The sequence below is a fragment of the Euprymna scolopes genome, chromosome 30 (genome assembly GCF_053919585.1).
Source record: "Euprymna scolopes isolate OS-2025 chromosome 30, ASM5391958v1, whole genome shotgun sequence".
Classification (NCBI taxonomy): Eukaryota; Metazoa; Mollusca; class Cephalopoda; order Sepiida; family Sepiolidae; genus Euprymna; species Euprymna scolopes.
The window spans coordinates 39304329-39332156 of record NC_136511.1 but is presented as its reverse complement, the minus strand read 5'-3'; the positions used below and the strand labels follow the sequence as shown (position 1 = coordinate 39332156).

The following is a 27828-nucleotide window of genomic DNA, read 5'->3' as shown; positions in this document are numbered from 1 at the left end:
AAAAAAATTTAAATATAAGAATGATAACGTCGTTCTTCAAATTCCGTCTGCGTTTGTTTACAATATCACATTAGCTGATATTTGTGTTTGATGATCTTAAAAATAGTTTTTCTTCTCTTACAGATGATAAAGAAGAATTTATACAAGGGAATATTTTGCATTACACCAGCCAATGTTACAGCGGTATAACATAAAATATCCCCCTATAAAAATTCTTTTTATCTATAAGAGAGGAAAGACTATTTTTAAGATCGGATTTTTTCGATTTTCGATACTTATCAGGTGAATTTCTGTGCAAAATATATCTAAGAACATTGTCAGAAATATAAATTACCTTTGTGTGAAATTTGCAAACGATAGGCTCGGCCGTTTCCCAACCTATGAGGAAGGAATTCAAAAACACACACACACACAGTGACCTTTATACAAATAGTACAAATTTAGAAATGAGAATAGACAAGGTTTTAAGTACAGGGTTAGAACAATCATTATAAGTACAAACCAGGTAGGCATCCAGTTCGATCCGGCTCATAGTATGGAAATAAAAACAGGTAATGTAGGTATTGGAAATGTCAAATTTGAGAGGGTGGGGCAGGAGATTGTATGAATCTATCAGTATGTATTGAGGTAAAAAAAAAATAAATAAATAAATAAGCATTTGTGATCAACCGTAAAAAATTTGGCTCTTTAAATAGTTTGTAGTAATGCAAAAATAGATGAATGATTCTAGCTAAAACAGGTTTTATAGAAGAGCATTAAAATTACTAAGAAGTTTCGTTTTTTTTATTTACGAGCTCGTAGGAGCATGTCCCTACTCTTGAACCTAGTTATAAACAGTTTTTCACTTAAACATAAGTAACAAGGTGAGTTCAAAGATTTGCACGTGCTTGTTATTTTTAAGGTATGCCATTTTACAATTTGTGTCAGATTTTATTCAATCAAATTCGTATAGTATGTTGTGAGCGATGTTTTATTATTATAATTGGGATTATTAAAAGAACATTTATGACCGGAGAATCTCTCCTTGAATGTGTTAACTGCCATGTCAATATAATATTTATTTATATTTGGGTTTTCCTTATGGTTATTGTTGCTTTATATACTACGGATGTGATTGAACAATTGTATCTTAGAGGGCATTTTAATTTATTTAAACAACTACAAGATTTAGTATGCTTGGATTCATTTATGTTGGATGTTCTTTCATCATATAATTCAATAATTTTTTTCTAGATTGTTAATCTGGAACAAAAAAAACTATTAAAAGACACAATAGGAAAATATCAAATATTACAAATTATTTTAAAAGTACTTTTCATTTTATGTTGGTTAGTTCTTTGTAAAATATTTTCCTAGATTAGATTATTATATGCCGGTTGGTTCAAGTTTTTTATAAGGGCTATTTTGTATTTGTGTGGGTAATTAAAAAAGTTGAAGCTTTTCACAGTGTTTATTTTATGTTGATAACGTATATCAAATAGGACTACTAGTATCAATTAATACATCTGTAACGTTGTCCGGGAACCAACACGTTGTAACATCAGTCGCAAAGTAGATAAAAAATAGAAAAGAACTTCAACTTGTTTATTTTTGTGTACAACATTTATTTACTCGTTACTGCTGTCTACTCTAACACCACCCTAATGTGATCTCAAACGTTATTCACGTCTCTAATGTAATCATCCTCTTTTTCCATGTTATAGTCTTTTTTTCTTTATCGGTGACGTTATTTCACATACATTTGCATACGTGCGTCCGTGCTATATTACACATGTAAGAGGGGATTTTGTTATTAATGTTTAGTTCATGTGTGAATGCAATGTGAATGGGTTTCAAGATTTTATTGGTATTTTTTAATGTCTTCGTAAGATTCTGTGGCAATGAAAACATCATCGACATATCGGGTGTATATATTTATTTTTCTCCATATTCTTTTCAAAGTTTGTCATGTAATATCTTGCAAAGGTGGCGTCGAAATGAAGTCGATTTGTAAGTACATTTAGTTTAGTGCAGTTTCATGCAGAGAGAACTGTAGAGAAAATCATAACTTACTTGGCGAGCATGCTTCAAAGGGTCGTTCGTGTAAAAAAAAGGAAAGAAAGGCTAAAATGGCGATACTCAGTTTGTTTTATGGCTGATGCTCATGTGAGCGACGCAGACTGCTACCATTATTACATTGTTGGTCCAGGTTTAAATGCACAGAAGTAATTTTGATTCCAGCACACAGACTTAGGGTCATGCGTGCACCCGGCTTAGAGAAGGGTAAGGGACTTTACCTCCAAGGATGGCTACTCAACTGGCTCCCATCAAGCTATCGCCTGAATCCAGTTGAGTGCAAGCAAATTTAAGTCTATCAAATTTTCCCGAATTTCCAATTAAAACGGTTAGAAGCGAAGCGTGCAAAGAAAAATACGAAGCAAAAATTCAACATGTAAGAATGAGGAGGTAGGAGGCAGAAATATAGTTTATATATATTTTTTTGAGGGGGTCTTTTTTTCTTTTTCTTTTTTTTGTTATGTCAAGTTTTAGAGTTGGAAGTTTTGACAACAAAGTGGGGAGTTAGAAGTTTTGACAGCAATGTGTCGAATTTACTCAGGAAATTATTAGTTTAACCATACAAACAAACAAACAAACAAACAAAATAACCCAGAATTGAAAGCAGCAAGGAAAGTTCATCGATGATGGAGGAAAAAGGCAGTCGCCACTAGCCTCAGAGGAAGGTGGGGGTGGGGAAGAGATTAGTTCCGAGATGAGATCAACAGTTCGTTTAATGATACATTCGTGCCGATAAAACCTAGCCGATTTATATGCTGGGTTGCAAACAACATAAAAGCCCAGCCAAATAGCGAACCCAGACTCCCTTTTCCTTTCAACGGAGGCCAGAGAAACATAGCTCATGTCCAGTGACAAACCCAGAATCTTCTCTTCTTTTTCCTTTTTTACCCCTCTTCTTTCTTTCTTCTTTTTGGCTACTTCTGCTGTTCCCTATGTAACCCTAACCTTAACCCTACCCCTCTTCTTTCTTTCTTCTTTTTGGCTTTTTGTAACCTCGGCATGGCCTTACATCGATTCTAGAAATAACTTGACCCCAGCAGCATCGCTGTTGTTTTGTTTCTTTCTGCCATAGAATTACGTCCACTGCTTGACTAACGTCCACTCTGAGGTCTCATTTTTCTTCCCCCAGCCTTCTCCAGGCCTAGGACCATGACATCGTATATATGCAAATGAGACAGGTGAATAAAAATGGACGTGAAGCGAATAGGGGATGAGTTGGATGAAGACGTGCTACGTATGTCGTTGTGTGCAATCAACTTGAAAGAGTGTCAAGTTTTAGAGTTGGAAGTTTTTACCCAGGAAATTATTAGTTTAACCATAGAAACAAAAAAGGGTGTAGAAGACCTTCAAGAAAATTCAAATACCTCTGATTTTTGTGAGATTGTGACACTAATTATGAGACATCAATTAATAAATATTCCCCAAATTTCAGGATTTTTAGCAGTAGGGATATAATGTAGACACAACTCCTCATTTGAAAATTCGGTTATGGTCAGCTATACTTCCTAACTTCTGGCATAGCACTACCAGAAGTGGTGGCAAGGCAAATCAGTTCCTTCGCTTTTTTCTCTCATGCCTATAATCTCTGAACCTATATACCATTCACTCAGCTCTAGATATATCTAAGGCTTTTGACAGGGTATGGCATGAGGGTCTCCTCAGGAAAATTAGATCATACGGTATCACTGGAAGAATACTTAACATAATTAAATCCTTCTTAGATAAGAGAAAAATCCAGGTTGTCCTCGACGGTCCTACATCTAAACAATATGATATGAATGTGGGAGTGCCTCAGAGGTCGATCCTTAGACCTCTATTATTCCTAATATTCATAAATGACCTCCCCGATAAAATTGCCTCTGAGATGGGTATATATGCTGATGACACCACACTCTATAACAGACACGACAGGAAAACAAATGAACACATAGCTAAAGATATGGCAGAAACACTAGAGGATGACCTCTAATTTGTAGTGGAATGAGGCAAAAATGGATGGTCACATTCAATGTTGCCAAGACTAAACTTGTTTCCTTCAATAGTTACAAGAAACCTTCTTTACCACCAATAGCAATGGCCAATGACTCTTTATCTGAAAGTACATCTTTTAAACTCCTTGGCCTAACGTTCACAGGAAACATGAATTGGAATAATTAAATTGAAAGCATCGCCAGAACCGCTGCGAAGAAGGTAGGCTCTCTCTACCGTGCTAGAAAACTACTAACACCCAAAAGTATCCTGTACCTCTACAAGGCCACCATTCGCCCATGTATGGAGTATTGTTCTCATGTTTGGGCTGGTGCATCGGCTACTAGTCTCTCGCTCCTAGACAAGGTTCAAAAGAGAGTCACCAACCTGATAGGTCCTGAACTGTCATCTAAGCTTCAGCCTCTGTCCCATTGACGAAATGTTGCGTCCCTCTGCCTGTTCTACAAGTACTTTAATGGTGAATGCTCTGACGAACTACATGCACTTGTGCCCCCGTAAATACGTAAATATCCCCAACAAACCTGATAGGCAGCTAAATCCCATTCTCACACAGTAGAGATCCCTAGATGTAAAAGAGATTTCTATTCCAGTAGTTTCTTCCCCAGAACCACTAGACTTTGGAATTCCCTTCCTGGTCCCTGCTTCCCCAACTCTACTGACATGCAGGAGTTCAAGTATAATGTGAACCGACATCTTGCTGCCCAACTCCCTACATAGTACCCCAGTAGCTGTTGCCCCTGATAGTAACCCCCTACACCAAAGTGGCAATGTGCCTTGTTTGGGGTGAAAATGTAATTTAAAAAAAAAAATGTCTTCCCTATGCATGTATCTTTTTTCGTATTTTTACATTTTCCGATTGTTCTTTTTTTATTAATTATTTAATAATCATTGAAAACCTTAAAAGAATTGATGAAAACACTTTTTTAAATCTTTTAAAGCTATTTTGGGAATATTATGTATTGGATACGTTGTTTTTTTATGTTTGAAATATTGTTATTTTGATTTCAATAATTTTATTTTTATACTTTCAGAAGCATATTTATTACATAAATTCAAATAAAAAAAACTTATTTTTAAAATTAAAAAAAAAAATTCTTTTCATACTTTCATAAATATATATTTCTTATAAAAATAAAAACTTTTATTTTTTAATTTTGTTGCAAATAAAAACTAATTGTGCTATTTTTATTTGAATAATTTTGTTAATTTTTATGGTATACTTTTCGATAATGTTCTTTTCTTCTATTCTATTTCAATAAATCGCTTTGCGATAGAAATACTGAAGAACAATACAAGTAAAGGAACTGATTTCCCTTGTCACCGCTTCCGGTAGCATTACGCCGATAGTTAGGAAGTATTCAAATACTTCAGTTTTGCATCAAATTCTTAAAGCCTATTTACATGAGTGTGTATACCTTGTTGCTATGTTTTGTAGTTCATGTGTATCACTCGTTGCCTGAAAAGTTAGTAATGTTAGACTGTTTTTCTAAAACCTCATGATAATCATTACTAATACCGATATGAATTATCTATATATTAATACCGTAGTAACTTTTAATGTACATACGTTCGCATGTCACGGTTTCCAGATTATAAGTTATTAGATCGGGAGATCCTATTTATTAAAAAGGAGGTTAGAAAGTAATAACATACTACAAACATAAAATTAATTTAGTGTTCATAGTATGTTATCACTTTTTATCCTCCTTTTATAATAAATAGGATCTTCCGATCACCAAGGACGCAATGTAAAAGAAAATTAAATCAAAATTGGGCAGTACGTGAAACTAAAATATACCTTCTTGGTCTACTGGCTAGGATCCAAGGGTTGTATCTCTTCTGTCTAAAGATGGTATAATGATATTGTGGAGTTTCCATTCGCACTGGGCATTCATACGATGGAAATATGTTACAGACTCCTATAAGGAACTTGATAAACTGTAATAACCAGATATATTCTGACATTACATCAATCGGATTACTTAGATACTTTTACAGTTTTAACAAAAGGGCTGCAATAATATTACCATTCACACTGAATGTCTACAGAACGCTAAGCAGCAATAATCAATGAAAGATGCCCCTGTGGAATTTCCACAGGCCCCGCTAGTTTTAGGAGAAATATAGTTAGGGAAATTTGTCGCTTACTCAATTTGATTTATTTGAAAATTAAAAATTTTTGAGATGAGGATTAGTTATTCGTATTATTTGGATTCTTCGAACTAATGTTCTCATCTTGGCTGTTATTTCACAACGTTTCGGTCGATGTAACTTCTGGCTTTCTTTAGATGTATCTTGTTAAACTCGGGAATCTGCACATTATATATATATATATATATATATGATGAAAATAATGGAAATAGTATTCCGACAAAATAGAGAAAATAAAAAAGGAACAAACCGTATTATGTGTTCACCAACGTTTCATCTTTATTTCGAAGTCTCGAAATAAAGACGAAACGTTGATGAACACATAATACGGTTTGTTCCTTTTTTATTTTCTCTCTCTCTCTCTCTCTCTCTCTCTCTCTCTCTATATATATATATATATATATATATATATATATATATATATATATATATATATATATAACTATTGATTGGCTAACTAGTAATCCTCAACATATATAAAAACAAGAAGCAACCACAAAATTCGCGCATAAGCCTGACGAATCCTACAGTGGATGAAACGCAGAATATTCAGTGTAGCTTAGTCGCCATATATATTTTATAAATTACTATATATATATATATATATATATATATATATATATATATATATATATATATATAACTACTTAATTTACTCACATAAAATTAATATACGAAAGTATAGATTTATGCGTAAACTTTAAGTATTTACTTCAAAAGTGCTCAATACGTAGGTAGAGCTAGTTAGTAATTTATAAAATGTATATGGCGATTAAGCTACACTGAATATTCCGCGTTTCATCCACTCTAGGACTCTTCAGGCTTATGCGTGAATAAAAACGATAAACAACCACAGAATTCGCGCATAAGCCTGAAGAGTCCTAGAGTGGATGAAACGCGGAATATTCAGTGTAGCTTAATCACCATATACATTTTATAAATTATTATATATATATATATATATATAATAATTTATATATATATATATATATATATATATATATATATATATATATATATATATATATATTCAACCAGACCTATGTTGTCGTCCATTTGCAAAGATGTTCTCCCCTCCTCCATAATAATTCTTTATTTATTTATTCAAATGTAGTTGCAGCATGCACTATGTTGGGCGAACATCACAAAGATTAGATTTTCGTTTGAAACAACACGTACCATCAAAGATTCGTTATGCAAAATTTTCATTTTCGGATGTTTTGAGTAATACGTATGGTTCTTCGATTTGCGAACACCTCATAAATAACCATGCGTGTGCCATGAATTTCAGTGCTGACATGTTTACGATCTTGAATAAGTCGCACTCACTCTTTCATCTAAAAATTCTAGAAAATATCTTTATTAAGTCTTTGAGACCTTCTCTTTGCAAGCAAAAAGAAAATCTTTCAGGACTTAATTTATTTTCTATGTAATTTTTTCCCCCTGGCTTATTTTTCGTTTTTTTTTTTTTTTTCCTCCCCCGCCATATTATTTTTTTAATCATATTTTCCTCGGTTTAGCTCTGTTGAGCGAGGAACGAAACCTGGTTAGCTACCCTTTATTTTCATTTTTTATTTTTTTAATCATCATGTGAATTGTCCTGTATTCAGCCATAATTAAATTTTGTACCCCCGAAAAGAAATTTTCATACATATATATATATATATATATATATACATATATATATATATATATATATATATATATATACTAGCAAAAGTACTCGTCGTAGACTGGTTTCAAAAACAGCCTACAGAAAATGGACTCTGATTTATGAAAGTATGATAGGTTATGAAAAGGAAGGGTTGTAAAGAGATAGCTTCGAAGTTGCGGGTATCAAAACCAAAGCAAAATATTATGAAAGTAAAAATAAAATAGATAAACCCCATAATTTATTATACCATACCTGTTCACACTGAAACACTTATCACAATATTTTGTGGATCTATATTAAAAAACCTTGTTAAACTTTGTGACATATTTCCATTCTATGGAGGTCAGGCACAAACGAACACGCCATAATTTTATTATACCATATTTCTTCAAACTGAAACATAATTATCAAAGTATACTGACACAGATAGATATGAAAAGTCTTTATTAAAGTTTGTGCCTATTTCCATTCTATGGAGGCCAGGCGCGAACGCAGACCCCACAATTTTATTATACCATCCCTATTTAAGTTAAAACATACTTATCAAAGTATTATTATGTACATCTATATCAAAAACACTTGTAAACGTTGTTTTTTAATTTTTACATTTTTTATTTCCATACTTTGTGGACCAGGCGCGTACGCAGACCCCACAATTTTAATGAATCATCATTATGCCAGATCAAACATACCCATTTCTGTGTCTCGATACATCTTCTATCATTATATGTGATCGGTTTTCTATAATCGTCAACCATATAGGAGCCTATTCGTGACCAGACACACACACACACACACACACACACACACAGACGTTCAGCTTTATATTATACTAGCAAAGATACCCGTGCTTCGCACGGAGCTTTGTTGCGCACTCGGGTACCAAAATCTGTGGGCACCTTTCCAGTAAGTTGATGTTGTAAGAGCAACGATTGCATAAGGTGATTAACATTTTAACTACCTCTTGTAGTGACTGAAATTCAATCAGGAACTTCACAAAACATTTTCATCAAACTTGATGTTACATAGTAAATTTTTCATTGAAGTAATTTTCAACTCTTGCTTAAATTTTATCTTGCACATTCAATACTAAAAACTTACCACAATCAGATCATATCAGTTTTTCCTCATATCCATTTCTCGAACTTTTCACTGAAGAGCCTCAGGGTAAACTACATTTCTGCTGCTTTGATTTGGAGCCAGAATGTAGAGTTTTTCTGAACTTCCTGTCCGGCTGATGGAGACGTAGAACATACCGTGACTGAAGCAGTCTGATGTCAAGTCTACGCCAATGGTGTTAAATGTCTGACCTTGACTTTTGTTTATGCTCATTGCAAAACACACCTTCACAGGAAATTGGAGTCTCCGGAATTTAAATGGAAGTTCTGAGTCCGATGGAACTAAGGGGATCCTTGGCAGTAGAACGGTTTCGCCTTTGTAGGGACCACAGGAAATGGTGGCCTCAAGTACATTGGTGTGCAATCTGGTGATAACACATCTGGTTCCGTTTGTTGTTTTTGGCGGTTCCAAGGATCGAAGAATCATGATTGGCGATCCAATTTTGAGATTTAAAATGTGTGGAGGCATTCCAGATATCTCCAAAGAGTTTAAAAACTCCACAGGGTAGTGAACAGCTTCATATTCATTAGTAGCCGAATCAACTGACTTGTATTGCTTTGTGTCTCCTGGAAATTCATCCATTATTGAATTGTTCAAATGATTCACATTGCTGTTTAATGGCGAAATAATAGCCCTCTCAGCAAGCCAATCCGGTGATTTTCCATTGTTTTGCAGGTCTGGGTACACTTTGTCTTTCAGTTGCTTCTGATTACCGACACATTTACCAAGCGCAGTTGGAATCTTAATTGTGTCAGGTGAAGAAGTGATAGGAAACTGACCATTACCGATTTGGAGAAGCAATTTTGAGAAGTCTGCTGCAGCTGTGTTATCAGAGATATAGGCTCTCATATTAGTAGTCAGTCTCTTCACTATAACGTGCCTCCAGAGATAGGATTGTTTCAAACTTGCATTGACAATGTTAGCCCTTGTGCCATTTTTAACCACTGGGAGGATTTGATGGAAATCACCGCAAAATAAGGTTGGAATGCCACCCATGGGATTCTTGTTTCCTGTGATGTCTTGCAGTGTTCGGTCAATTGCTTCATAAGCACTCTTGTGCGTCATTGGGGCTTCGTCTACAATGATTGCAGAGGTGTCTCTAATTACATTTGCCAAGGCTGAGTTACCAGTAATTTTGCAAACTGGCTGATCCATTCGATGAGTATCCAAGGGTACTTTAAAAGTGCTGTGAAGAGTGCGGCCACCTTGTAGTAGAGTAGCAGCAATGCCACTGAATGCTGTTGCAAGCACAATCTTTCTCATGGATCTAATCTTTGCAAGGATCAAATTGATTACAAAAGTCTTGCCCGTACCACCTGGAGCATCAAGAAACATCATGTTTTTGTTCATTTCACCTTGTGCTTCCAACATTGCCATGAATGAATTGTAAACTTCTCTTTGAGAATCGGTCAGTTTTTCTTGCATATTTTCTGCTTGTAGGGAAAGTTCTTCAAGATTATAAGTAACTTCACGTTGATACTCTCTCGCGAGTCTTTCATCTCTCCCTTGCGTTGGTGCAGGTAATCCATAGCTTGCCAATGGTTGACCGCACATAAGGAGAACTTTTTCTTCAATTAGACAAAGAGTTTTATTGTAGATGTCCTCATTAAAATCTGCTTCTGGATTGTTAACTTCTTGCCTGTATCTGTGAAGAATGTCTTCAGATATTACATCACGAAAAGCCATCCAGATCTCAAGAGGATTTCTTGGCTCACAGGCTGTTAAAATTATCACAAATAGGCTTCGCAAATTTGAAGGTGATTGAGTGGCACTTGCCTCTCCTACTGCTTGATGCAAGTGATGGTCATTTTCTAGAAGGCCTCGAGCAAGGCACGCTGCTCTGTATGTTTCAAACACCTGACCATTGTATGCTCGCAAATTTTGAAATGAAGTTGGACCAGCAACCTCATTGAGCAACAGGCGTAAGAAATAACACTCCCCTGCTTTTGGACTAATCGTGTAGATTCTCCCAATGCATGGTGCCTTCCATACATCATCATTTTCAGTACCTTCAACTTGTACCCCACGCATTCTTCTCATCCATTTCTTTGTCGATTTGTTCCAAGTGTAAAACTCAGGGACTTCTGCGTATTTGAGACCCCTTGCAAAGTCATCCTCATGGCAGAGTTGAAAAAATGCTGTCAAAGTTGTGGCAGGCGGTGGACCTTGGGCTCGTTCCAGAGCAGTATCAGCTGAGAACATGACACGCTGCCCATTTTCAAGATGAACAGAAAGTTGTACAATTGGGGGGAAATGTTCATGGATGGGATGTTCCAATATCCTCCAGGCCGCCTCTGAACTGCCAACATACCTTGCATTCTGGAACTGCTGGATCTCATCCACAATGTGACTTTGTACTTGGCCTTGTTGGTTAGCTGCTCCATCAGTTCTTTGTAGTTCAAACACTGCTTGATCACATCCTTTATTCACGTATTTGAGGACATATTTGATGCTTTGGATCGAGCTGCAAATTTCTACGTTAATGTGAGCGTTGAACTGCTGAAGGAGGACCTTGTTGTACGGAACAATCCACTGGTTTGTTATTTCTTGATTAACATACCGACCATTTCTCTTCATCCTTATTGTACCAGTCTGGCCTCCATCTTCTGGTTTTCTTCGCCTGTACTTGGGGTAAGAGTCTTGGCCTTGCTCGGTACACTGAAGAAATTCTTTTGGGTATTTTTTGGAACATTTGTTGTCAATCATACATGGACAATTTGGATTAAATGGTCCACAAGGTCCATGCACCATATGTGCCATCACTTTAGCATGAAGATCAGGATCTTCCTCTTTGTCAGGGATCTCTGCAGATATGCAGAGATCCATTTTTTCTGGTAGAAGTTTGTCCTCTGGGGCCTGCCAGGTGAGGATGTGTGCATGCGGCAGTCCTCTTTTTTGATATTCAATACTGTACAGGAAAGCCCTCAGCCTGCCAAATCCTCCCTTTTTAATAAATTCAAGTAACTTTTTTAGCTTCTGCCTGAAAACCCTGGCAACAATATCTGGACGATCCTGAGGGTCTTGCCCTTGAAGACAATTTTCTGTAATTTCTGTCCACTTTGGATTTGTTGTGAACGTGATGAAGAGGTCGGCTCGGCCCATTCGCCGAACATATGCCATGGCATCACTTTGACGCTCAAACATGTATCGAGGGCCTCCTGTATAAGTTGCCGGAAGTACAACTCGTTGACCAAACTGTTCTGGATTCCCATCCTCCCTAAGAATTGAATCTCTCAAGTTGCTATAATTGTCAGCTCTCAGGGTCTGTTGCTCACGCCTCAGGAACTGTAAACGTTCTGTTTCAATCTTGCAGTACACATCCACCAGCCATTGTTGAAATAGCCTTCGGTACCAGAGAAAATAGTTTCCAGGCCGAGTCATTAAATGGTACGAATAAAATTGCTGTTGGGTAACTTTTCGCCCATTGGATGCCTTCATGTAGATGTTGTAAGATGGAGAACCATAGGGGTACATTAACGGGTACATTAAAGTATCGTAGAGGGGATGTAGTTCGGAGATCCATTTTAATGTATCATTTCTAAAACGCAAGACAATATCCCGGTTAGCTGTTGGTTCATTCTCCATTAATATTCCAATCTCATACGTTGTTGTTGGAGCATTGAATCGCCGTGGATGCTCTTCTTGCGGCCTTCGGTCTTCCCTTATGACAACTTTATGTTCTACCAAGTGTTCTTCTTCAATCCTCTCCTTTGTTGTTTTCAGCTGACAAATAAAGCTGTTGTTCTCATGTAAAAATTCAGTCAGACTTTGGAGAATGTCTCTATTGAGTCTACTGTCACGTCCCCGATTATGTAGTTCCTCTTCCAGACTATCCAAGAAGTAGACTTGAATAAACTTTGCTGTTTCATCTTCAGGTGGTAAAAGACTCCCAATCTGGTGGCAAACCTGGCCTCGAATTCTAAAAGAAGGATTCCACCCATGTACTGCCGCAATTTTGTGACCAAATGATGTCATTGCAAAACAATTGTTATAACAGCGTAGATTTTGCAGAAAATCTTTAGAGATGGGACCATTGCCGGAGAGCAAATCTTGAAGCAACTGAGGCAGTGGTGGAAAGCTATCAAGCACAACTTTGCCAGAAGAACAACAACAACCAGGGGTTTCTCCTTTAAATTTTACAGCTGAGCAATGTTGACATACTTTGTCCATTTTTCCTATATCAGCTGTAGTGAGAGAGTCATTTTTGTTGTAGAGCAATCCTTTTCTATTGCAGTGTTCTATTTCATGGTGTCTCAAAGCAGTCATTCGTTGTCTAGCTGCCTCGTTTTCTGTCAATTGCTGGGGCAAAGTCATACTCTCTCTCCATGCAGCCTCTCGTTGTTGCCCTTGGTATAGGCGAAAGCTTCGTTGGGTTTCCGATTCATTCTGATGTCGTTGAGCCACTCTCAACTGACCTTGTGTACGTCTACTTACCTCATATAATTCATTCGATCGTAATATTGCTTCTCTTTCCAGTGCATATCTTTGCCTTTCTTGAATTTCATCTTGTGATGAATTTAACCGCCTTACAGCATGTCTAGTTCTGTCAGCTTCACGTTGGGTTTCTCTTTCCAAATCTGACAGTCTTGCTCTCCTTTCTCTTTGACGTATCCTGTTAAGTTCTAGACGTCTTTCTCTATCTGAATTGTTTTCATTGGAGCGAATTGCAGCAACTCTTAGTCTATTAGCTTCCAATCTTTCCATTCTTTCTTCCTCACTTTCGTTTCTACTTCGTTTGGGTGGCATAATTTCGGTTTTAAACGGAATTGTTTAACGATATTAATGATTGTAAATTAATTAAGCGTAAAGGAAATGTATACTAACTGAAATGGACGAACTATAAATAATATTTCTGAATAGTACAATTATAAACAATTATATTGTACCTATTTACTATGCCTCCCCACGGGACAGAGTTAGACACCAGGGTCGTTTTTTAACGTGGAGAAAAGGTACAAAAATAAAAATTGTCTCAGTCGTGAAGGATTTCTCCTCCACCGAAAGAGAACAAGAAAATGAAGTGCAGCATCTGAAGAACAGATGGTGTTTATTTGCTCCCCCACTGAACAAATTAGGCACAAGGCCGTTTTTAATGTGAGGTAAAAACCAGCTCCCCTAAAAGTAGGCAAAAAGGGGGCACTCTGGTTACCAAAAATAATAATTGTCCCAGTATAGAGGGTTTCCCCTCCATTGACTGGTACAAATTATCTTAAGTGCAGCATCTGAAGAACAGATACTACACTTTGATCTTGACCAAAAGGAATGAATAAAAGCGACCTACGTGTGACTCATTACTTCCGGGTGTAAACGTCACAATCTAAAAGTAATAATTAAAAAAAAAAGTAAATGTAAAATAAATGTAATACCAACTTAGGTTAACTAAGTAAACAGTACAATTAAAACAGTTCTATTAAAACAAATAATTACTAAGATCTATGTAATTGTTAGTCTCATTGTTATGGTTTTAAAGAAAAAAATGTGTAAAAAAAGTTCTGCTTTTGTGAGTACGTGTATTTCTTTTAAATTACATAACCTTTTTATTTTATGAATTATATCTCTTTTAAATTTATATATTTTGTTAGTAAACTGGAAGAAATTCAGTTGAATAAAACCTTGTTCGTGTTCTTTACGTTAAACTCATATTTTTATAAAAGGTTCATCCGGTTTAAAGAAAGCGCTAAGTTTAAATAAGACTGGAAATAACTAATTCAATATATAAATAGAAAAATGAAATAAATATAAGCTTTAAGTCTTAAGATAGTAATAATCAAAATGTAATAAATTATTTGTAGTTCAAATCTATGATAAGACAGGCTTTCGAAATAGGCTCGACCAGAAAGATTAAATTGGAACGAAATTATAATCTCCGTGCCATTTTCAAAACAACCCCACAAAAGTAACGATATCTTGGTTAAATCATTTAACCAACTGCAGGATATCGTTACTTTTAACTTAAATGACAATGGTTGTAAGAAAAATGTAAAAGAAAATGCGCTTATCTGTTTATTTTGACCTGTTTTATTTAATTAAAAAAACATTGGCTATAACTGTAAGAGAGCGTTATGTTTTGGGGGTTGTTTAAAAAATAGAATGGAAATAAAGTTAGTTCCGTTTTAATTGTCTTTAATTGCGGCAAGCGCTAACAAAATCGAAAAATCACTGTTTACATTCGAAATGTTAACTTTTATAGGTTTACAGGTTTGCTGACAAGGCTGGGGGTGTTTAATACAATTATTTTACTAAATTGATTTTTTTCATTTAAAAATAAAATTATTTCTTTTTTAATAAAGTTTTATTTTAAAATATTTGTTTTTGTTTATTTATATAAAATTACGATAGTTGAATTGTATTCTTTCAATTATATTGGCAAGTGAAATATAAAAGATTAAAACGGAACGAAATTGAAATTTCCATTACATTTTCAATACAATCCCAAAACAAAGCTTTGCTCGCCAATGAATTGTTTTGATAATATACGTAAAGTGAAATAAATCGAATATAAAATTAAATGAAAATATATTAAATAATTAAATGTTAAATAGATTTTGTAAATAGTACAGTTGAAATGATTAGAATATTTCCAATATGTAATAAGGTCGAGGTAATTAGTTAAAGAGATTTAATATAATGTGATATGCAAATGAGCATAAGTCATTCGATATGGGGGTGGTTTGTAGACTAGTATATAAAGAAATTAGGCAAATATTCTAGTGTCTCCTATAACAGAAACATCCTAAAATGGGTTCTAATGTTTCTCTACCAGGAGAGATCTACCCTCTTCCCTCCTTTATATTTCGTTGATGATGGAGAGCTGTACACACAGACAGAAACACACGAACCCTATTACTTTATAAAAATATAGATATATATATATAAAAAATTATGTATATATATATATATATATATATATATATATATACATAATTTTTTCCTGCTTTCGATATAACATACCGTTTATACCCAATTAAAATGGTTCTCGGCAATATGCGAAGACGATATTGTCTTCCAAAATGGCCGCTATCCAGAGTATGACCCACACCACACTGTTTCTTCTTCATCTTTTTCTTTACAAAGATGTTCATAACTTTGATTTACAGTTATCATAAATGGAGTCGTTGTCACCATTGTCCAATGTAAACAAGTTCTTGTTTAGCCAATTTAAACCACTGTTATCTAACTGACTATCTTACACTCATTAACCTTTATCCTCGAATGGCCTTCAGGCATTGATAATTGGTGACTCCCTTGTAAAAAAAAATGAAATTAAATAACTTAAAAAGTATGTATATATCAAATAAGAAAATCACATTGTAGTCTACATTGCACTGTAGAGAACCTATTGTTGATTTTATAAAATTATTTTTTATATCATGGCTTGAATTAGAGTTTAAAATGCAAAAGTCAAATATGATATAATTGTGTTTTAAACAGAAACATTTATTTCGAACACGCCCTTGTCATATCAAAGGATCTATTGTAAATTTGATATGCCTGGCTTGTGTGCTAATAAAACTTCTCACATGCACTTGTGATGTTAGGCTGTATAAGAGTGTTAACTTTGGTCAAAATCGCTGTTCCTTCTTTCATCGGATTTTTCGGTTTATCGATACTTATTGAAGACATATTGATACAAAGCCTATCTAAAAACACTGCCAGGCACATAAAGTACCTTGGTGTGAAATTTCATAAAAATTGGCCTCGCCGTTTTCGAGTTCATAGGTAACGAACTCACACACACACACAGTTCCTTTTATATAATATTAGATCTCCCTCTCTCTCTCTCTCTTTCTTTCTAATACATATATATATATATATATATATATATATATATATATATATATATATATATATGTCTCTCTGTCTTTTTTAGTCGGTTAAAATAGTTTTTAAAGGGTCAGAATTGAAAAAAACGTTATACATTTTGTACATTCATCTTAGTTTATTTTTAATCAATCCTTATGCACGTCACGTTGGTACAGTGGTAACGTCACCAGCTTTGAATGCTAAAGTTTTGGTTTTGGTTTCGATTCTAGCTGATGTCACCTCCAAACTTTTTTTTTTTATATTTGAAATCAGGACTCTACAATAATATATACCAAATCTGGACAAATTAAAATTTTTTTTTTTTACACCACTTATCGAGGCCCGGAAGCCACTCAGGGATAAGGGTTATTGCAAGTACATTACGTTAGTGTGGAGATTTGATGAAGTGTTTAATTAAGGGGGCGATTCATTAGGAATTTGTTAATATTGGACTTGAAGACATCCAAGTTGTAGTCCGGAGGAAAGCAGGCAGACGGAACAGAGTTCCACAGGCGTGCAGTTCTAAGAAAGAAGCTTTGTTCATGGAATTCGCGTTTTGATTTAGGCACAGATATTGAGTGGGGTAAATTTTTCACAGTGGATTCAGCTAGACGGGTGTTTTTCGTGAAAGATTGGCGAGGGGGGACCAGAGATTGGAGTTCAGACGAGCACCTGCCATGGAAATAACGATAAAACAAGGATAGGCTTGCAACGTCTCTTCTGTGGGAGAGAGGTTGCAGGGTAGAGAAAAGGGCATCCCCCACTAAGCCACAAAGTCTATTTTGTACTCTGTCAAGGCAGGATAGGCTGTTTTTAGCAGCTCCTGCCCAGATATGGCAACAGTATTCCATCCTTGGACGTACTTGGCTTTTATATAGATAGAGAATTGCATCAGTAGTGAGATATCTTCTGGAGCGGTAGAAGGATCCCACCATCTTTCCAGCGACCTTGGCAACAGACTTGATGTACGTGTTCCATTTCAGATCAGGAGTAAAGGTCAAACCCAGAAGCTTGTCAAAACACGGGGCCTCACCCAGACGAGAGCCATCCATCACAATTGATGCCAGCTGGGGATCAGAGCGTTGATGATGTAAGGATAGGAGTTTGGTTTTGGATGCATTAAAGGTAACCAGCCACATCTTCCCCCACTGAACCATGCGCTCGAGATCAGAGGAGAGAGAATCAGAGAGAACTTTGTCATTTACAGCCTTTGATGTGTTGCTGTAGATGGTCGTGTCATCAGCATAGATGTCAACGAATGATTTAAGTATGTGTTTAGGGAGGTCATTGATGTAGATCAGGAAGAGAGTTGGGCCCAGGATTGACCCCTGAGGGACTCCAGCATTTATATTGCAGGCCTCCGATTTTTGTCCATCTACCACTACTGTTATGAGCCTATCGGAGAGAAATGATTTAATGATTGAGAAAACATTTCCAGTTATACCGTAGCTGGAAATCTTGGTAAGTAGACCCTTATGAATTTTTTAGATGGTATGAATTGGTCTATGCCTATAATTAACCATTCGGTCAGATCTGATACTATAGAGGACACTTCCTTTTTAAATATCATATTTAAGTGTATTTTACGACAAGGCAAAGTCAGGCGCGCCTCTTCTAGTATATATATATTCATATGCCTCCTCACAATGATTTAGTCCAGAATACATTGTAGTTTACATTGCACTGTAGAGAACCTACTGTTGATTTTATAAAAGTATCATAGTTCAGTTGTGCTCTAAACAGAAACATTATTTATACCTCTCTCATATCAAAGAACCTACTGTTGATTTTATATGCTTGCTGGCCTTACTGCTTGTGTGGTGATGATGGCTTCAATTCAAGTCTAAAAGGATACAAACTCACACACAGAGTTCCTTTTATATAATAGTAGATAGATAGATAGATAGATACATGATGTCTTCCTTCAGTCTTGGCAGACTATGGATACCCACTGTAAGGGTGCCTGCGTGTGAAATTTTTGTGGCAAGAGTTGCGCAATCTTCAACCCCACCTCTCATGAGTCGACATTGTTGAATACCAGTGGCAAGCGGAGGTTCAAGATGACTGGAAACAATGTCGTGATAATCGGAAATCACTAGAATTCCCAAATGGTCACTCATCTGGAACTAGCCAGGCTCAACGTTGCTTAACTTCGGTGATCTGACGAGAACTAGTGTGTCAACGTGATTATGCCGTATAAACATACATACATACATACATACATATATACATACATACATACAGACAGACAGACAGACAGACAGACAGAGATAGTGATAGAGAAAGAGATTTCATTCAGTAAATATGAACCAACCAACCAACAAAGGTGGACGCAATGTTTAACAAGTGTGACACGTTTTCATCTAAAAATAAAGAGTTGCGACTGAATAGTTTGAAAATTGTACCTGACAGTTTTGGATGACGAGTGCAAGGGACTCGAAAATTACCTGCAATCATGAAGACCAGGTAAGACTTTATCGCTTATATTTTTTTTTTTTTTTTACCGGAAATTATTATGATTAGAATGGTTTCAAAATGCTAACCACAAACCTATAAAAACCCAAGGGGGTCACGGGAGTCAATTTTTATAAAAAAAAAAAGGTAAACTGTTCGTCCGTTAACTACTTTTAGTTTTGGCCTTCGGGCCAAATGAATTGAACTTTTTTCACACGCAACAGAACACACACATTTTGATAATAAAAAAAAAAAAAAAAAAATTAAAAAAAAAAAAATAAATAAATTTTTTACACACACACACACACACACACACACACACACACACACACACACACACACACACACAGAAATTGTAAATATTTTCTTTTTTACAAAAACGCTGGGGTTTTCATTAGTTAGGTTTAGAGTCCACAGAGTGAATGAGGTATTGTGGTAAATGTTGCCAGTCAAGAGTAAAGTCGCCAAAGACTCCATTTTCACTTTAGTAACAAAGACCCTGCAACACTCCCCATCCCACGTCTTGTATGGCCTTGTGCCTAAGTTTCTTTACAAATGTTAATTTTTTGCTTTTATTTTTTTAATTTCTCGTTATTTAATTGTAAAATTTTTTCATTACGGAAATAAACTATATAAACAAGATCAAAGTGTAGTATCTGTTCTTCAGATGCTAGACTTCAATTTCTGGTTCTTTGTCAGTGGAGGAGAAATCCTTCACGACTGACACAATTTTTTTTATTTTTGTTCCCTTCTTCATGTTAAAAAACGACCTTGGTGTCTACCTCTGTCCCGTGAGGAGGCAAAGTAAATAGGTACTCTTAGTTTTCCCTAGGAAAACCATTGTTGAAATGACCATTTCCCTGTTGGTTGAGCTATGCTGGCTTTGGTTCTGTGTAGTCTAAGAAGGTCTAGCCTCCCAGGCATTGCTTCCCGTCTTTTAGGTGCTGTATGTTTATTGTTTACTGCCTGAGGCGCTCAGACACAGAAATAATAGTCTTCCTCCTTTAAGGGCGCTGGCTTGATTCTCCTCCACCTTCCGACCTTATGTCACATCTTCCTGTGGTGGGAAGGAAAGAAGTAAATACCAACTACTTTTAGGTTCTTCTTCTTCTTCTTTTTTTTCAGTTCATCCCTAAACGAGGCACACTGCCACTGAGATGTAAGGCGATACCGTGAATTAAGATGCTCCCCATAAATATGACCCTTTTTTTTTTTTTTTCATAATTTTATCAGTTTGTTCAAGCTGAGGATGGGGCATCCTACCGGATGCTAAACATTCACCGGCTATTTCATATATTCCAACCGAGAGATCATTTCAAGATCCTGACCGTCCCTTTAAGTGCAATTGTTTTGATCGCTCTTGCACTTGGTTCATTGGGTATATTTGCCAGATTGTTTTTTTTTTAATTCTTTTATAGGAGTCCAGTTGCTCCTGTAATTACTGGAAAGGTGGAGATCTTCCTTAGATTCAAGTTTTCTTTTCATGTCGTACATAAAACCTTGGTATTTCGTTATCTTTTCCCTCTCAGTTCTGTTTAATCCAGCATCATTACGGACACTAACTTCTGCTAAGGTTGCTTCTTTCTCCTTCTTGTCCCATGTCAGGTTTAATAGTTCCGTTTTCTAGGTACGTATCTGTAGGAATCGCATAGTAATAGTGGATGGTGTACAACTTATTTCCAACTGTTTTTTCTGGTAAACATGTTGCCAGGACTTGCTGCTGCATTCGGTATTCAACTTCTTACAGATGGTCCAGTGGAGATAATTACACACTCCATTGTGTCGCATTGTATATTAGTCGTCCCCCAACAGAACTTTATAACTGGATATCAGGTGGCTTAAATGTAGGTGTAGCGAGATGCATGTTATTTTTCACATTACATTAAAATTTCTGCATGTTGGTCCAGTAAAACAAACGAGGAGCTGGGAGAACATTAGCATACTAATTTAATATTTCATATGGCTAAGGAAGGTCATATTTATCTTTATTTCTTTAAATATATCCCAGAGGGGATGAGAGTCGTTTTCTGGGGTATTGTTTTTATTTATTTATTTATTTTTTTTGATATCTTAATGAGATTTAAACCTACCATATCAAACCCATTTTGTTTTATTATGAAGGCCGTACATGACTGATTGAATTTTTTTTTTTTTTTTTTACAAAGGGGTCACCACATATCAAGGCCCGGAGGCCACTCGAGGATAAGGGTTAATGTGTGTATTGTAGTCATTAAGACAGCAGCATAGTGATAATTTGCGGTGGAAATTTGCAATAATTAGATTATTAACGAGGACGGTTGAATAAGAACTTGTTTACATTGGACTTGAAGGCAATGATATTGTAGTCATTTGGAAAGCAGGCCAGCAGAACAGAGTTCCTCAGACGGGCAGTTTTAGGAAAAAGCTTTGTTCATGGAATCCATGATTAGATTTCGCCACCGATAAGGAGTGGGAGAATTTATTGACAGTAATTTTAGCTAGACGAGTGTTTTTTGTGAAAGATTGGTGGTAGGGGGGCACCATTGCAGAATATTATTAGGTGCTTGTTTACATTTGTGATCTTTTAAGCCAACTCATTTCAGGTGAAAACATTATTACGTTCTTAACGTGTCATAGCAAAATTAGAATAAATTTTAAAAAATGACGAAAAATGAGTTAGTACAAAAATAATTACAAGAATATATATATAAAACACATTTTTTCTGATTGTTTGTCAGTGTTATTCGATAACTGTGAGTTTGTTTCCTATAAACTCTGGAACGGCTTGGTAGATTTTTAAAAAGTTTCACACAAATGTACTTTATGTGTCTGGGAGTGGTCTTATGTTTTGTATCGGAATGCCTCCAATAAGTACGGAAAATCAGTAATCGAAATAATTCGATTCAAGAAGGAACTGCCTGATTTTGACCAAAGTCAACACTCTCATACAGCCTAACATCACAAGTGTATTTAAGAAGTTATATTACCGCACAAGCAAAGAAGCCCAGCGTATAAATCAACAGTGGATTTTTTGATAAGACAAAGGCGCGTTCAAAATAAATGTTTCTGTTTAGAACACAATTGAACCATGATACTTGACTTTTGCATTTTAAACTTTCATTCAAGTCATTATATAAAAATAATTTTATAAAATCAACAGTAGGTTCTCTACAGTGCAATGTAGACTACAATGTATTATAGACTAACTCACTGAAGGGAGGCATGCGAAGTTTCCTCTTCATGTACCGCAGTGGGTCCCTATTGAAATGCTTAGATCTTTGGTTCTATGTGACGAAACTGCATGAAAATTTGCAGGCTTTTTGAAGATCATAATACTATTCTATGGTTAACATTTTATGAGAATTAGTAAAAAAAAATAACCCTATATTTTTAAACCAAGAAAATATGCCCAAATTTGCCTATATATGTATATATAGTGTCCTGCCAGGCTAGCTTCAGTTTTGTTGCTTTAGGATGAATTTTGCTTAGGGTTTTATTTTTTATTTTTTGCTTAGTTGTCTCCCCTGTGGGCTTGCCAGGCCACTAATATATATATATATATATATAAGTTCAAACATACGCACTTAAATTTGTGTTATTTTTCCTTTTCGAGGGTATCTTCATATATATATATATATATATATACAGTGATGATCATATTTATTGGCACGGTAAAATAGAAGTTAAATTTTGTCTAATAAATTCTAAAAAAGGGATTATATTAAAGAAAATAACAAAGTATATTATGTATTTTTAACTGGCCTTTCCGATGCAGCAATCGGATTTTAGAAAAAATAAATAACAAAGGAACAACAAACATAATTGCAAAAAACCCTTGTTCAAAATTATTGGCACGATTTATTTAATAATCAATTGTATAGCCTTTGGCCTTGATTACCTTCCTCAGTCGCTTTTCATAGTTTACAACCAAGTTGTTGCACTCTTCAGTAGTAATTTTAGCCCACTCTTCCTGACAATAATCCTCCAATTGAATAAGATTCTTAGGCTTCCTTTGCATTACCCTCAATTTTAATGTTCTCCATAAATTTTCAATTGGATTAAGGTCTGGGCTTTGTGATGGCCACTCCAAAACATTAATATGATTGTCCTCAAGCCATTTCTTAGTCAGTTTAGCCGAATGCTTTGGGTCATTATCTTGCATGAACCACCAACGACGACCAAGTGAGAGCTCTTTAGCAGAGTCTTTCAGGTTTTCATCCAATATTTTAACATAATCTTCCTTTTTTATGCAACCTGTGACCTTAACAAGTCGCCCTGGTCCAGAGGCAGCAAAGGATCCCCAAAACATCAAACTGCCTCCACCGTGCTTCACTGTGGGTATGGTGTTCTTAGGCAGGAAAGCTTCGCCAGATTTTCTGTAAATATAAGACACTTTATTATGGCCAAATAACTCTATTTTCGTTTCGTCAGTCCATAGAACACGTTTCCAGAATGCAACATCTTTATCAATATGACGTTTTGCAAAGGCTAGCCTTGCTTTCAGGTGCATAGGCTTCAATAAGGGAGTCTTTCTCGGACGACATGCTTTTAAACCAGCTCTCTTCAAAACTCTACCAACTGTATGTCGAGATACATTCACTCCAGAGGTGCTCTGTTCATCAACAATCTCCCCAACAGAGATCCTTGGGTTTTGTTTTACTTGTCGAACAATTTTCCGTTCATCTCTTGGGGAAAGAATCCTTTTTCTCCCTCTACCCTCTAAACTCATAACGTGGCCTTGCGATTTGAACTTGTTTATTATGGCTCTAACAGTGGATTTGAGAAGGTTTAGCTTCTTTGAAATCTTATCATAGCCCTCCCCATTGGTATGGCATGCTACAACAAGCTTCCTGACGTCTTCGCTGTGTTCCTTAGTTTTAACCATGGCGATTGAAAATTATAATTTAGTCACTTATAATAGTTTAAATAAATCGCTATCTAAAAATTATCTGAAAAAAATTATTCACTGAATTAGCGTTAAACAAGCATAATATGGCTATAAAAAAGTTCAGAAAGCACGTAAACCGGAAATTGATTGATATTATACTGATACTAAAAGAAAAACAAAGCCGTGCCAATAATTTTGAACAAGGGTTTTTTGCAATTATGTTTGTTGTTCCTTTGTTATTTATTTTTTCTAAAATCCGATTGCTGCATCGGAAAGGCCAGTTAAAAATACATAATATACTTTGTTATTTTCTTTAATTTAATCCCTTTTTTAGAATTTATTAGACAAAATTTAACTTTTATTTTACCGTGCCAATAAATATGATCATCACTGTAGATAGATAGATAGATGTACCACCTTTTTTGGCAATTTTATAAGTTCCAAATCTCAGCGAATATTGATCAGAATTTAACAAATGAAGGCTCGTTGGAAAGGTAATGACATGAATTGTGTAGTGGGTTATGTGACATTTGTCCTTAAGGTCACACATTAAGGGGGTCATTTTAATTTTGGGGTTCTTTAAAGTTTAGGATATTACTTTCTCATCCAAACATAGTCTATACGGGTCGTCTAGGTTTTTATATGTGCTGGCTTACCGTATTACTTTCCACTCTATTTTTGGAAAGCGTCCACTTTTTTTTAGCTCCCAGTAGTGGTTCACTAATGTTGTTTTTATTCCGGGTTTTTCGTATTTGAATGTACTTCTGTGATTGTTAAATCTGCTTTTAAAATTCAGGGAGGTCATTCCTATGTAATATTTTTTGTTATACGTGGTTTTCCTTGTCACAATTGAAGCCTGGGAAACGATGCTTTTGATTAAGCATTTATTTTGTAGTGGATATAGTGTCTGATTTCTGCAGTTACAATTTTTTTTTTTTTTTTTGCCCATTGCTAGTGTTTTTAATTCTATTAGGATTTGCGTCAGTATTATTTCTAGTAATTATATTTTTGTTCTTCGTGTTATTTTTGTTATTATGTTGGTCAATTTTTTTAATAAATTTTTTATTTTGTTTTGGATTGCTCACATTTGATATTTTATTATTATGTGTTTTAATTATCATTATTAGGTTTTCACAGCACTATAGGACAGTTTTAGGATGTTTTTTTTTATTAAAGATTTTGTGTAAGGGGCTTGTTACAAGGAAGTGTTTCTCGATGAGGGTAAAAAATTTTTGCCGGGTTTAGTTTTGTCATTTGGTTATATGGTGGTGTATACCAAATTATATACCTTTTTCGTCTATTTTTAGTTTTATTAAAACTATTGGTGTCCTGTTGCTTATATTTGATTTCGATATTATGGTAGCCACTATTTTTTAGAGCTGTGTTGTAGATATTGCTTTACTTTTTAAAAATATTTTTGTCACGAGAATTTTTACTAAGTCTACTTGCGATAGAGTTAGGAATCTGTTTTATAATTGTTGGGCGATGGTTGGACTCTCCGATCAATTATACTTAAATGTTTATGTAAAAATAAATAAGATGTCCATATACCTATATATACTTATGGATTATCTTTCTTTTTTTTTTTACTCACGTTAACCACTAACAAGAAATATCGCCACTTGGACGTGAGGGGCTACTATTTGATTAACAAGATGTTGTTTTACATTACATTAAAACTTCTGCATATCAGTACAGTCATGGAAGCAGGTAGCAGGAAGCAAATTCCAAGTCTAGCTCTTTGAGGGGAAGAAACTATTAGAGTAGAAAGCTTACTGGTATTTAGGGATCTCAGCAGTGAAGGGGTGAGATTTTGTAGCGAAATGGGTTGGGGATATGTATGTCAACGGGGCACAAGTGCAACGAGTTCATCAGAGCACATTCCATTAAAATATTTGTAAACAGGAACAGAGATGCAACATTGCAGCAATGGGACAGGTGTTGGAGCTTAGTTGACAAAGTCGGGCCTACTAGATTGACAATTCTTTTTTGACCCTATTTAAGAGGGAGAGGCTAGTGATGATAGATGCACCAGCCCAGATGTGACAACAATACTCCATACATGGGCAAATGGTGGCCTCGTAGAGCTACAGGATACTCTTAGGTGTGAGTTGTATTCTAGCTCAATAGAGAGAACCTACTTTCTTTGTAGCAGCCTTTGTTTTGTATATTCTTTTAGCATTTACTGTTCTTCTATCGCCCCCTATAAAAAAATTCTTTCCAATTCTAATCTCAAACTTTTTTCCATTTCTAATCTGAATGTTTTCATATATATATATATATATATATATATATATATATATATATATATATATATGTATGTGTGTCTTTATAGTCTTTTTACCTTTACTTTTGTATAATGCCGGCTTTTTCTCCTCTTCTGACGAGAAGCAGTTAGCTTTGAAATCCCATGGCCTAAAGAGGTTTCTCTCTTATTCCTCTTTTGTAATCTTTACTGACTTGATAATGTAATAAAATTATTATGTAACTTTATGCTTTATCTTCTTAACTTAACTATATATATATATGTATATATATATATATATATATATATATATATATATATATATATATATATATATTGTGTACAGAAAGTTGTTAGATGAGACAAGTCATTGGTACCGTCAGTTTCAAGCCCGATAGTTAGGACCGTTTAAGATATCCATATCAAATTCTCTTCAGCCGATACTCGTCCTCAAACTCGCTTCAGTCAATACTCGTTAATTCGATGAAACCGACGGTACCAATGACTTGTCTCATCTAACAATTTTCTGTACACAAAATATGAATACGCTCTTATATTTCTGATTTTTCTATTAATTGAGCACTCTGCTGGATTTCTTTTTTCAAAAAAACTAATCATACATCTATCTTCTATATATATAAAAGGCAAAAATCGGTGTGTATGTATGTATGTATGTATGTATGTATGTTTGTTTGTAACGCTAAAACTTTTGAAAGACGGAACCAGAGTTGACAAATTTGGTATCATATTGCACCTTGATCACCCGGATGACAAATATCGAAATTTCACGTCAAACGGACCAGTAGAAAGGGGTCAACTGATCGTTTTTCTCCTAGGGGGGCCCCCCAAAAAACCTGTCATTTTAACGTTATTCAATACGTGTCACGTGACGTGACGTCAGCTCAAACTTTTGACAGACACAACCAAAGTTGACAAATTATGTATCATATTGAACCTTGATCACCCGCATGACAAATATCGAAATTCCACACCAAACGGACCATTAAAAGGGGGTGAACTGATCATTTCTCTCCTAGGGGGGGCCCCCAAAAAAACCTGTCATTTTAATGTTAATATTACATAATCCAAAAACGCTTAGTCATGTCACGTGACGTGACGTCAACATCCAGTAATGGCGAACAAATGTAAACAAACACTTTGTTTTACCGATACTTTTGTAATTTCTCTTCTGCTTTGTTCTAGAGATTATTAAACTCCATGACAATGTCTCCAACGTATTTAACTGGTTAAAAATAGTATTTATACAAGAGTTTTAACGAAAAATATCAGGAAAAATGTACAGGAATAAAAAAAAATTCAGCTTTCAAAATATTCGTCGATAAAAAAACCGATCTTTATATTTACGCTAGCCATTTTGTATATTACCACGTGACCTGCTATCTCTTAAACTGGAGGGGGGGGGGATCCACTTGAATCCAACAAAACCAGTAATTTTTTTTTTCTATTATATATACATCATTTTCTATAAAA

General features: G+C 35.3%; 1 protein-coding gene across 2 annotated transcripts in view; it reads left to right on the top strand.

The window, feature by feature from the left end:
• Positions 1 to 27828, top strand: part of LOC145254753 (uncharacterized) — a 163405-nt gene that overhangs the window by 72797 nt on the left and 62780 nt on the right. Inside the window, exon 1 of one of the 2 annotated variants that reach the window (XM_080113495.1) lies at positions 19069 to 19237. The exons of the other annotated variant lie outside the window; for it this stretch is intronic. Within the exon in view, the coding sequence (XP_079969621.1) occupies positions 19227 to 19237 (11 nt within the window). The 5' untranslated portion in view covers positions 19069 to 19226. Of the gene's footprint in view, positions 1 to 19068; positions 19238 to 27828 lie in introns of those variants that run through there. 2 annotated transcript variants of the gene reach the window in all.